This window comes from Anolis carolinensis, chromosome 3 (genome assembly GCF_035594765.1).
Source record: "Anolis carolinensis isolate JA03-04 chromosome 3, rAnoCar3.1.pri, whole genome shotgun sequence".
In the NCBI taxonomy this organism is placed as follows: Eukaryota; Metazoa; Chordata; class Lepidosauria; order Squamata; family Dactyloidae; genus Anolis; species Anolis carolinensis.
In genome coordinates, this window is record NC_085843.1 from 189,262,753 (window position 1) to 189,274,923 (window position 12,171).

General features: G+C 38.9%; 1 protein-coding gene across 3 annotated transcripts in view; it reads left to right on the forward strand.

The window, feature by feature from the left end:
• Positions 1-11,302, forward strand: part of letm1 (leucine zipper and EF-hand containing transmembrane protein 1) — a 42,085-nt gene extending 30,783 nt beyond the window's left edge. For 2 of the 3 annotated variants that reach the window (XM_008117720.3, XM_008117718.3), the window contains 2 exons: positions 301-457; positions 5,993-11,302. In XM_008117720.3, the coding sequence (XP_008115927.2) occupies positions 301-457; positions 5,993-6,142 (307 nt within the window). In that variant the 3' untranslated portion in view covers positions 6,143-11,302. The remainder of the gene's footprint in view (positions 1-300; positions 458-5,992) is intronic. The other variant, XM_008117719.3, reaches the window with a different exon arrangement.
• The last annotated feature ends 869 nt before the right edge of the window (positions 11,303-12,171 follow it).

A 12,171-nucleotide genomic window follows, 5' to 3' on the forward strand; every position in this document is an offset into this window, starting at 1 on the left:
GGAGAAGGGATATAGCCTACATCCTCTCTGACATGCTGTATTATTTAAAGTCAAAGAACAGTCAAGTTATCTTCCTGCTCCCATATTCTGCTGTCTGGCAGTGTCTCAGGAAGTGATCATGACTACTGACCATATAGCTCATTATCTAATGTTTCATTATAACATGCCTGGGCTGTTTTTTCTTTTATGTTGAGCATTGTTTTCTTTTCTCATGGAATTTAGTTATCTGGTTAGTATTAGGTTGTTGTGGGTGTTTTTTTTTTATTTTAAATCCTTTTAGTAACTGCTTGCTGTATACAGATTGTGTTTCCCATTTAGGGAGAATCTCATCAGTATCAATGAGCTTATTAATGTGATGAAACATATCCAAAAGATACCAGAAAGCAAACTGAACAGGCTTGCAGAAGCACTGGATGAGAACAAAGATGGAAAAATAGATATTGATGATGTTGTGAAGGTGAGTGCTTTTCCTTTATTTTGCTTTATATATAGTACTGTCTGTCTGCCAGCATGGGATCCAAGGCAGCTTATGAACTATTATACAAGTGTAATTGATGTAAAATGCTTTTTGAAATCAGACATCTTCTATGCAGATATTTTAGGACTTTCTTAGCATTACTATTTGACAGCTCATTTCTTTGTTTGTGGCAAGGACATCCAGGAGGGGGGCATCTCTTGTCACTGCCCAGGTTAGGCCCGCATTGTGTGATTAGAAGAAATACAAGAATTCGGTGTCTCAATTCCTTGCCTTGCCTATTGAGTTCTCATGTGATCTTTGCCTAGCCAGAGCAGCAACAGGAAATAAACTTCTTCTGGTTCTCCGAAGTGCCTTTTTGTAAAACGGCCACCAGATGTGAAAATTGTACGGTACCTTCTTATTGCTCCCCACTCTATATGTCCTAGCACTTTATTGGAACCTTAGTTTGTCCCTTCCTGCCCTGATTTTACTTCTGGACCCCTTTAGAGTCCTTGCACTATTCACTTTTTATTATATGTGTATTGATGCAGAGTTTTAAGGTATTTATTTAATGTGCATATTTTATTGCTGTATTGTGTTAACTACTGTTTTAAATCACTGTTTTTATGATGTTATGTGTTATGCTGGGCATGTCCCTGTTGTAAGCCGCTCCGAGTCCCTTCGGGGAGATGGTGGCAGGATACAAGATTAAAGTAGTTATTATTATTATTATTATTATTATTATTGACACAACGACATTGTATGACACAGCAAACAAGATAGATATGCTGGATTTCGTTTCACAAAATCACAAGTCGAACACTTCCCAAGTGTCTAGGACTGTGTGATGTATTTTCGGATGATGCGTGCAGATCCCAGTAAGGTGGCCTTTTGCAGTTGGCAGATCGTAATTTTGTCAATGTCTATTGTTTCCAAATGCCGGCTGAGATCTTTTGGCAAAGCACCCAGTGTGCCCATCACCACCGGGACCACCTGCACTGGTTTCTGCCAGAGTCTTTGAAGTTCAATCTTGAGGTCCTGATAGCGGCTGAGTTTTTCCTGTTGTTTTTCGTCAATGTGACTGTCACCTGGGATGGCAACATCAATGATCCAAACCTTGTTCTTTTCCACAACTGTGATGTCTGGTGTGTTGTGTTCCAGAACTTTGTCAGTCTGGATTCGGAAGTCCCACAGTATCTTTGCGTGTTCATTTTCCACAACCTTTGCAGGTTTGTGATTCCACCAGTTCTTAACTGCAGGGAGGTGATACTTGAGGCATAGGTTCCAATGAATCATTTGGGCCACATAGTTGTGCCTCTGTTTGTAGTCTGTCTGTGCAATTTTCTTACAGCAGCTGAGGATATGATCAATGGTTTCATCGGTTTCCTTGCACAGTCTGCACTTTGGGTCATCAGCTGATTTTTCGATCTTGGCCTTGATTGCATTTGTTCTGATGGCTTGCTCCTGGGCTGCAAGGATCAGGCCTTCTGTCTCCTTCTTCAGGGTCCCATTCGTGAGCCAGAGCCAGGTCTTCTCTTTATCAGCTTTTCCTTCAATTTTGTCAAGGAACTTTCCATGCAGTGTTTTGTTGTGCCAGCTGTCAGCTCTAGTTTGTAGTGCGGTTTTCTTGTACTGGTTTTTTGTCTGCTGTGCTTTGAGGAGTTTCTGATTTTTGACTTCAATCAAAGCAGGTTCTTCACTTTGTTTTACATATTCTGCCAGGGCATGTTCTTCTTCTTTGACTGCTTGTTTTACTTGCAAGAGTCCTCTGCCCCCTGATCTTCTAGGCAGATACAGCCGGTCAACATCACTGCGAGGGTGCAGTGAATGATGAATGGTCATAAGTTTTCTCGTTTTTCTGTCCAAATTGTCCAGTTCCATCTGTGTCCAGTTTATAATGCCAGCAGTATATCTTATGACAGGTATGGCCCAGGTGTTTATGGCCTTGATGGTGTTGCCTCCATTGAGCTTGCTTTTGAGAATTTTTCTGACCCTTTGTGTGTATTCTTTACTGACCACAGTTTTCACATGTTCATGCTTGATGTTGTCCAGCTGTAATATGCCCAGATATTTATAGGCCTCTGGCTGGTGACACCTTATTGTTTGGCCATTGGGCATATTGATGCCCTCACTTTCAATTATTTTTCCCTTCTTCAATGCCACTGTCGAACATTTGTCCAAACCAAACTCCATGTTGATATCAGTGCTAAAAATTCAGACAGTGTTGGTCAGAGATTGGATTTCAGTTTCCGTTTTCCCATATAGCTTCAGGTCATCCATGTACATCAAATGTGAAATTTTGTGAGAATTCTTAGATGTTTGGTAGCCGAGATTTGTTTTTTGTAAGATTGTTGACAGAGGGATCATGGCAATAATGAAAAGCAAAGGGGACAATGAGTCTCCCTGGAAAATTCCTCTCCTGATGTTGACAAGTCCATAACTTTCATTTCCAACAAACAGTTCAGTTTTCCAGTGCTCCATCATGTTTTCAATGAAGGTGCCAACGTTTTTACTAATCCCGATGGCGTCCAGGCACTTGATGATCCAGCTGTGTGGGAGTGAGTCAAAGACCTTTTTGTAGTCAATCCACGTCATGTGAAGATTAGCTTTTCGGCTCTTACAGTTCTCCAGAATCATTTTGTCAATCAATAACTGGTCTTTTGTGCCCCTGCTTTTCCGTTTGTTGCCTTTCTGTTCATCTGGCAAGATGTTTTTTTCTTCAAGATAGTCTTGAATTCTGTCAGCTATGATGCCAGTCAGTAGTTTAAACATAGTGGGCAGACATGTTATTGGCCTGTAGTTTCCTGGTGCTGCTCCTTTTGCTGGATCCTTTTGTATCAGGTATGTTCTTCCAGTTGTTAGCCATTCACTGATACTTCCTTTCTGCAGCATCTCATTGAATTGTTGGGCCATTTTTCCATGTAAACTAATCAGATGTTTGAGCCAAAATCCATGGAGTTGATCACTACCAGGCGATGTCCAGTTCTTGACTTTTTGCACTCGTTTGCTGATCATTTCAGTTGTTATTTCCATCAGTTCCATTTTGTTCTGTGAGAATTTTCCTTCAAACTCCTTTATCCACCCAGCGTTTTTGTTGTAGTTCTTATTGTTTTCCCAAAGCTCTTTCCAGAACTTTGTTGTTGCAGTTTTCTCTGGCTTTATGGTTACTGTGTCTGTTTTTTGGTTCAGGCTCTGATAGAACTGTCTTTGGTCTGATTGAAACAGTTGATTTTGTCTGTACTGGATGATTCTGGCTTCATACCTTTCAATTTTTCTGGCTGTTGCTGTAATTTGTTCTTTCACAATTTCCAAAGCTTCTTCAATTTTTCTGGTGTTCAGCCAGTACTTTCGGATCAGGTATTGCTTGATTTTGTCATTCTTCAGTTTCTTCTCTTTCATATTTTTCAGGTTACTTGCATCTGATCTAAGCTTTTTGATTTTCAACTCTAGCCTGACCTTCCACTTTGGTTTTCCAGTCGATTTTCTTTGGGGCTGCCTTGGTTGTAGGAGCCCAAGCTCTTCTGTTACTATCACTGCTGCACTGTAGGCATACTGATTTGTTTGTTCAATTGATGTTATTTGGACAGTGGAGAGTGCTGCATTCACATCTTTCATGAGAGGCGCCAGGTGTCTCTTGGGCACTGTTTTTAGAGTTGGGAGCCGCTTTCTTATTGCATTTGCTGCAGCATGAGCCATGATCTTATCCTTGAGCTCTTGTTGTCTTGCTGTCAAGGTTCCTGGTGGTTCAGCAGATGTTTCAAGTGCTGGTTCATGAAATTCTTGCAAAAGCTCCACACTTTCTTCTGGTTCAATCTGTTCCACCATTCCAAGTGTTGCTGAAGTCTCTGCTGCTGTCTGTGCTGTGGTCTGATGGTAATTTACTTTGCAAATTTTCTGGATTTCTTCAAGTTCAACTTCACTGAACACTTTGTTTCTGATTATGAATCTTCGTTGGTCAGCCAGTCGGGGTTCTGTTATCTGTGAGTCAGGGTACTCTTGTTTCCACAGTTGATGCATCCTTTTTTGGTAGCCACGCCTTTGAGGTTCAGATTTGTAGTAGCATTTCATAATTGTGCGGTTTTCTGGCATTGTGTATTTCTGCCGCTTCTGTGACTGTTTATTTGGGGTTTGATGATTCCGTAGCCCACTTGTCAATGGATGTCCAGAATCAGCAGCATCCACCGCGGTCCTTTTTATCCTGGGCGACGACCGAGCCAGTATAGACTTCGTTTGGGTTTGTTTCTCCATAATGCTAATGGGTTAGGTGCTCTTAGTTCTGCTCCTCAGCTGAGGCCTCTCTGGCTTGGTTGGACCTGCCGGTAGTTACACTACCGCCAGCACAGCCCTCAGTCATCATTGGAGCAGTTAAGCCCCCCCACCACGTCAAGGTGGCACCTGCGGGGGGGATTATTATTATTATTATTATTATTATTATTATTATTATTCTCCTCTTCTGCATACAATAACAGACTTGCACGATAAATACCAATCATGCCATTTTTAAAATAAGCTGTTACATATTTTATTTATCTTCACAATTGAATAACGTGTTTGTGCTCTCGTATGGGTTAATATGAACCAGGTCAGAGAAGGAAATTTTCCACCCCACCTTCAGCAGCTTATCAGCATTACCCCATTAAAGGAGGGTCCTTCTGCGTTTCTTTGATTTTAAGAGCATTCCTTCCACGAATTCTCTTAAAATCAAGCTGTGCTATGATAGCTATGTAATATCTTACGTTATGCTTTTCTGAGGGTGGTGGAAGATTGCTCTGTCTTTCTAGAAGCATAAAGTGCCTTTCTGTTCCCCTGGCAGCCACACTTGGACTTGAGCAGTTTTTAGTTCATGTATAAAGCACATTGTTCACTTATTGAGCAGAATAATAAATGCTGTCCTACAAATATTCAGTTTTTATAGTCTGCTCGGTCTTTTTGCTCTTTGCAATTTGTCTTTTACTCTTCCATTTTATCAACTGATCTATTCTTCATTGTGCACAACAGCACTGGAAGCATATACTAACAGGATATTTTTGCAGGGACAGATGAGATGCTCATACTAGATGTACCATCAATTCAGCTTTGATCTTGTGTTCAAGATCAGGAAGAAGTTACTTACCAGAATCAGTGGAAATCTATTAATCCCTCCCATTTTAATGTCCTGCTTTTTATATTTTTTCTAGAGAAACATGTTAGGTTATTATGTATAGCCCTACTTTTTCAGTACATTAATTGTAAGGTAAATTACACATTTTATCAAATTCAACACAGATTTCAGTATCCATTAGTTGCAAAAAGAGTCCTGTTCGTTTGGAAAATGCGAAATTGGCCTTCCCAAGCCAAGGAGGTGTACATTATTTTGAAATGGGGGGGGGGGGGACCTTGTATAGTGTAAAATAGCTTGATGCTGAGGCGTATTTCCTTCTGTTACTTTATTTGTAATTGTTAATTTTTAAAGCCCACAAATGAAGCAAAATGTAAGCATTTATACATATGACTTAAGTTTACATTTACATTTTCAAACATTGTATATTTGCATAGGTGGTAGAACTGATTGACAAGGAAGACATTGATATTTCTACTAACCAAGTAGCAGAGATCATGTCACTGTTGCAAAAGGAAGAAAAACTAGAAGAGAAAGAGAAGACTAAAGAAAAAGCTGAGAAGGAAGCTCTGGAGGTGAAGAATTAGTCTTTCTAAGATTACAGGCACATCTTCTATATTTTGTCTGGCATTTATGAGAAGAGGAACATCAATCATCTCTTGGCAAGTCGGAAAGAGTCTCCAGTGAAAAACAGATCATTTCATCTCAACAAGAGCAATTTGGAGCTTCGAATGCTGTGGTGATTCAGTTGACTCTTGAATGTAAATTAGGGCATTTTCTTGCATTCTTCAAAGAGTAAGGAACTTCTTTTAAAAATAAGGTGTTTACTTGGCATGTATTTTATTCTCTTCTACTTGGTAAAGACATGAAAAGTTGTACACAGTATAAAGTTCTAGTTTAAAAACCACCCAAAAGATTTCTGAAGTCCTATCTAAAAATATTGTCAGGTGTCGAGAAGAGCATGTGTGTTCCTACTGAAAGTGCCATGGCTGCCCTAGGATATCATACAGCCTAGACCAGGCCTGTACAACCTGTGGCTCCAACTACCGGAAGCCCTAGCCAGCTTGTCCAATGGTCAGAAATTCTGGGAGTAGAGGCAGCCGAGGCAGGACCTGGACTAACAATTGTAGAAGTATCATGTTCAGTTATTTTTTACACATAATAAAACCCCTCAACCACTATTTTAATTATTGATTTTTCCAGTTACTGAGCACTACATTATGGTCCTCCAGGAAAGCAAATATAAAAGTGAATGCAGTTAATACTCAGGAAATGAATTCCTCACATTCTTCCCATCACCCCAGTTTGTCCCTTCCAGCCTCTTTCCCTCCATCAGTGATAAAATGTCTTATAAAGAACATAGCAGATCACAATACAACCATTAGTTCCAACAGCGGCCTCTGTGAGCAATCTTCTCTTCCCTGTTGGGAAGGTGGCCATTCGGAATTTATCAGGCAGAGTCATAAGCTTTTTAAACCATTCGGGATAGAGGTGAGGGTGAAAGTAATGCTTTTGGAGATGTGCCAACTAAATCATTTTCAGTTTTCTCTTTGCAATTTTTTTTGTTGCACAAGAGACCTTTTTAAATTTGTTTGGGCATACAGGAGCAGGGAATTGGTTCCAGGACCTCCAGCAGTGACAGCGAAGGAGGTTGAGTCCCACTCCTTTGATGGAATCCTCAACCTCCCTGACAACTGCTTCTGATTCTCTTTCCACTTCCTCTCCTTGCACACATCCGTGTCCTAATCTTTCTGCTTCTCTTCTTCCTTGCATGAGTCCATGGCCCATCCTCCCTGAAAACTGCTTCCTGATCTTCTGGTTTTTTTTCCCCCTGCGTGTGTGCCACAGCCTCCCTTCCCCACCTCGCCCCACTAACCACCTCCCAGTCTTCATCTCTCTCCCTCTCTCTCTCTCTCTCTCTCTTCCCCACTCCAGCCTAGTGGCTTCCCTAGCGGGAGGTGCTGCAGAAAATAATATCTGCAATTGTTTTATTATTATTTTTGATACATGTTTGATTTCATCTGTGAAGACAGAACCCACAGATAAGGAAAGCCCACTGTGTTTAATCCTGGGAAATGTGTGTTTTCAAAACAGCACATTGCATCTTTCAAATTTAAACAAAAAGGAGACAAGACTTCTCTCCCAAATGTTTCTACATGAAATGTCTAATACATGGAAAATGACGGAAAAAAGTGAACTATTCTTTGGTTTGTTGAGGTATTTTAAATAGTGGAAGTCAAAGTATCTATATACTGACCATGGTTATCCTTTGGTTTTCATCTTCGATACAGAATACAAAAATTATCTTTCAGTGCCTTACTCACTGCAAGATTAGTAAATGTGGTCACATTAGTAGACAGATTGTTTTATGTTGTCATTGACTTTTTTGATTACTTTATTTGTTCCTATTTTTTGAGAGTAGCAAGTGGTAACTTAAATATTAAACAGGCCTTTAAGTCACAGTTGGGAATTGTTTGGTCCTCTGTTATTGGATTCCAAGTCGCATTATCCCTCACTGATCAGAATGCTTCAGAACGTTCTAATACCTGTTCTTTAATTCCCAGTGCAATTAAAGGATACTACTCTCAAGTCTATTCCTCAGACAATAAATAATGTTTAAATCAACTCAATTCTAAATCCTTTTTTACAAACTCCATAGTTTTGCATCATTTTGCACAAGAACCCTTTGAATTCAACTCAATTTTTTTAAATTTCCAAGTTTCTTTTTGTATTTGTATATGTATTTGGCAGATTATCTGCTTTAAATTTGAATCGCAGGCAGCTTTATTATTAGGAGAGACGTAATTTGCTGCTGTAAAACCTATACATTTTGTTGAATCTCAAAAACATTGCAGAGTAATTAGTAAATACGTTTGTAGCTGAATTTGGAACTGAAATGTCAGTTTATAGGAACCCAGAGGCAGTAGGGTACATTACCATAGGATACATGGTATGGACTATGACTATTACTGAATTGCTTTCAATCATGTGTTCTCCTGTGTAAAATGAGCAAAAGGGATCAAAGCTCAGGTACTTTGCATTTTGGATTAAGGAATATAGTTTGTAGTGGGTAGCATTGTTTTTAACTGAATGTTATTACAGTAACACTGGGACTAGGTGCATATTAAAAAGGACATTTGTGAAATATTTGTATGGAAGGCATTTTTATAGAGGATTTTTAATTAACAGATTTCCACTTAAATCATATGTCAGATACTAGATTGATACCTTTGAATTATATCAGTGTTGAGATTGAACAGGAATTTCATGACTAAGATATTGGAAAAGTTGTATCTGTTCTTTGTCTATATAAATTGTGTATGAATAACTTGAAACTAGCAAGTGATTCACATGATTATCTACAGACTTTTCAAGTTCCCCTTTAGCTTAAAGTTGTCTAGTATGAAATAGTAACAGTATTCTGTATCGAGGAATGAGATCCTGAAGTTAGGTTTAGAATGTTTTTTCCAAATATAATAAACTCACACAGAATTGTCTTGAATCTCAACATATTTTTTCCATTTCTATTCTTAGCAAAGGGAACCTATTGTAATCACAGTGTTGTCAATAAGAAAATTAGGCTTGGAAGTCTTCTCAATCCAACTTGCTGCCCACTTCTCACCACCTAGAAGTAGTGGTGAGAATGGGCATTAGAAATTGTGGATCTTTCAGTAAAACCATTGGTGTAGCAACGGGTCAGTCTAAACTCTTTTCCACAGGAGGAAGGAAATATGTTGTTCACTTATCCATCTGGTCAGGTTTTAATAGACATGGGGAAGGAGTAGTTGCATCTGGGAGTGCTGTTTAAAGAGTACTACGGTAGTATGCAAAGGGGTAGGGGAAAACCTTAATGTGTAAATACTTTGAGGCACACACTTGACATTTGTTCTTTATTCAGGTCTATGATACAGAAGGGGCAGATGTATAATGAGTGCAAACTATTTTTGTTTTCTGTGAGATTTGCAACATAATATACACCAGCTATTAAATACATTTGTTTTTTCAAAAAATGCAAACATTTTCTGGTGGAGGTTGTTTTTCAGCAGAAAGGTGTAGCCCAAGATTCATAATCAGATGTAGCACAGCAAATCATGTGCAATGGATAGTATCCACACCTGAAACATTCAAATAGTCATTTTCAGGTTATGGTTTTCAAGTGAGAATAATATTCTTGATTGTGATAATATGGAAGGAAGGCAGTGATGTGATTAATCTCAGTAGTTTGTATTGCACAGACTGTCGGATGGCAGCTGGTTTCACTGCCACTTGAAAGATCAGCAGTTTATTCCACTGCTGATCTTTCAGCATTTCTGCTCTTAGAGATAACGTTCCCAGGATGATTTTTTTTGAGGAGGTGTGGGATCATGGACTACCTCTTTTGAGGTACATGCATTGTAATTCATACACCTTGTCTGTTGCCTGTTCTGTAGTTGCGTATACTTTTTGTCTCAGAACATGTCCCAAATGTCTGCATGTTGGAAGGAAAGTTCTTTTTTTATATTGAGCTTCACATTGAGCAGCTTGCAGTGAGGTTCCAAGACCCTCTCAAATGTCCTGGTGCTTTTTGAAAATCACTATCCTGGTGAGGTGTAAAACATTCAATTAAAAAGCAAATTAAAGAAAGAAAAAGTGTTTGAAGAAGTGTCCAGTCCCTTGCCATGGCTTAAGGCTCTTTGTATTGCTGATTTGCCACAGCAAGTGAAGGAAGAGTGTCAGCCAGAGAGAGAGATTTTTAATATTTTTCATTTGTCATTTGGATGTTCTGTTGTGGTTTACGATTAGGTGATACTAGGAATATTTTCAGGAAATGTGATACACTCCATTGTTTGATCCATAGGAGGATGGCAGAGGGACCCCCCTCTCCTGGAAATATGCTGGCACTTGTAACTTTTAGTCTGGAAAAGTATAGTTGCCTTTCAATTTCCAGGTAGGAGATGATCAAGAAATGAATCCACATTCGCAAAATTGGGTGGCAGGCATCAGACTAACAAAGGCACATCACACAAATCGTGTGAATTCTAATGTGCCATGCCACTTTTTTCTAGAATACTCTTCTCTGGAAAAAAAAGATTTGTACTATCATGAGTTGTACAAAATATGTATATGTTTAAATTTAACTATACTAATTATGTTCTTTATGTGTATTTTTTATCTAAGGTTAAAGTATACAAAGTACCATATTGTTAAATAAAAAAGCTTTATTCTGCTTTATTTCTTCAATTTGAATTATAAAGAAAACAACACCCAGGCATTTTGGTGAATATACCATTTCAAGTGCAATAAAAAAGTAATCATTTTAATCATTTAGCCTTGCATTTTTAGAATTGCTTTAATGTTATTCCATCTTGTTGACTTTGTTGCTGCATTATAAAGCCTGCTTATTGCAACGTGAACCATTTAAGTTTCACTGTGCATGTGTGGTGTGATTTAATAGCAAGAGAGCAATCGGTTTTGGTGATTATTCATGCAAAGAATCCCATGGTGGTGCTGAGCATGCTTGAAATGTCATCTATGTGAATAGTCACGCCTTCATTTTGTGAGCATTTGTTCCAGGTCAGTTTACCTATTTCAGAATAAAATATTCCATAACAAATTGTCACACAACAGTTTTTGTCAATATACCAAATGTAAACACAAGAGATAAAATAATACAACTGGAGCTGTATTGCTGTATTAAATCCAGACTGGTTCTGTATAGACAAAAAGTCTTGCTCAGCTACAATAAAAGATAATATCTTTCTTTGCAAGTCTGTCGGCTTCTTTTGATTTTGGGAAACGGGAATCATTTGTCAATTTTATAAACAGATGCTTGTTCTGCAAGATATTAAGTCTTCCATTTGTGTCATTGTTTCATCTTAGAACCTTTTCTTGTCTACCTACCCAGACTTGCCCGTCTGCCCAGTACTTGGATGAGGGAAATAACGGATCATTTTGGTGAGGGAGGTCTTGAATTGTGCGCCACTACAAAGAAACTGGATTAGCGCTTTCTCAACCTGTGTCTTCAGATTTCTTAGTAGTTCAGCATTTAATCAGGTGGCTTTGCAATAGGTATCAATTTTTTTCACAAAATTTATTAAAGAAAGTTAATTTACCATATATACTCGAGTATAAGCTGAGTTTTTCAGCCTTTTTTTTAGGCTGAAATAGCCCCGCTCGGCTTATACTCGAGTGAGTGTCCTGGTGGAGTGAAAGCCCTTTCAGCCCCACGCCTTCCTGCCAGGACCCTCACCTCTCCTCATAGCAACCCAGCTGGGTCACTAATAATAATAATAATAATAATAATAATAATAATAATAATAATTTTTATTTTACTTATGGTGTCAGAATCGGATTGAGAATACAGTTATAATGTATTAAAAACCACAAAGAAAAAAACTTTATACTAGATTTCCTTTGTCCAGAAGCTGGCCACTTGGAGTGCCTCTGTTGTCGCTGGGAGAAGGTCCTCTGTTGTGCATGTGGCAGGGCTCAGGCTGAATTGTAGTAAGTGCTCTGTTTGGTCTTCTCCACACTTGCATGTCACAGACTCCACTTTGTGGCCTCATTTCTTAAGGCTGGCTCAGCATCTCGTGGTGCCAGAGTGCAATATGTTCAGCGCCTTCCCAGACAGTCTTTT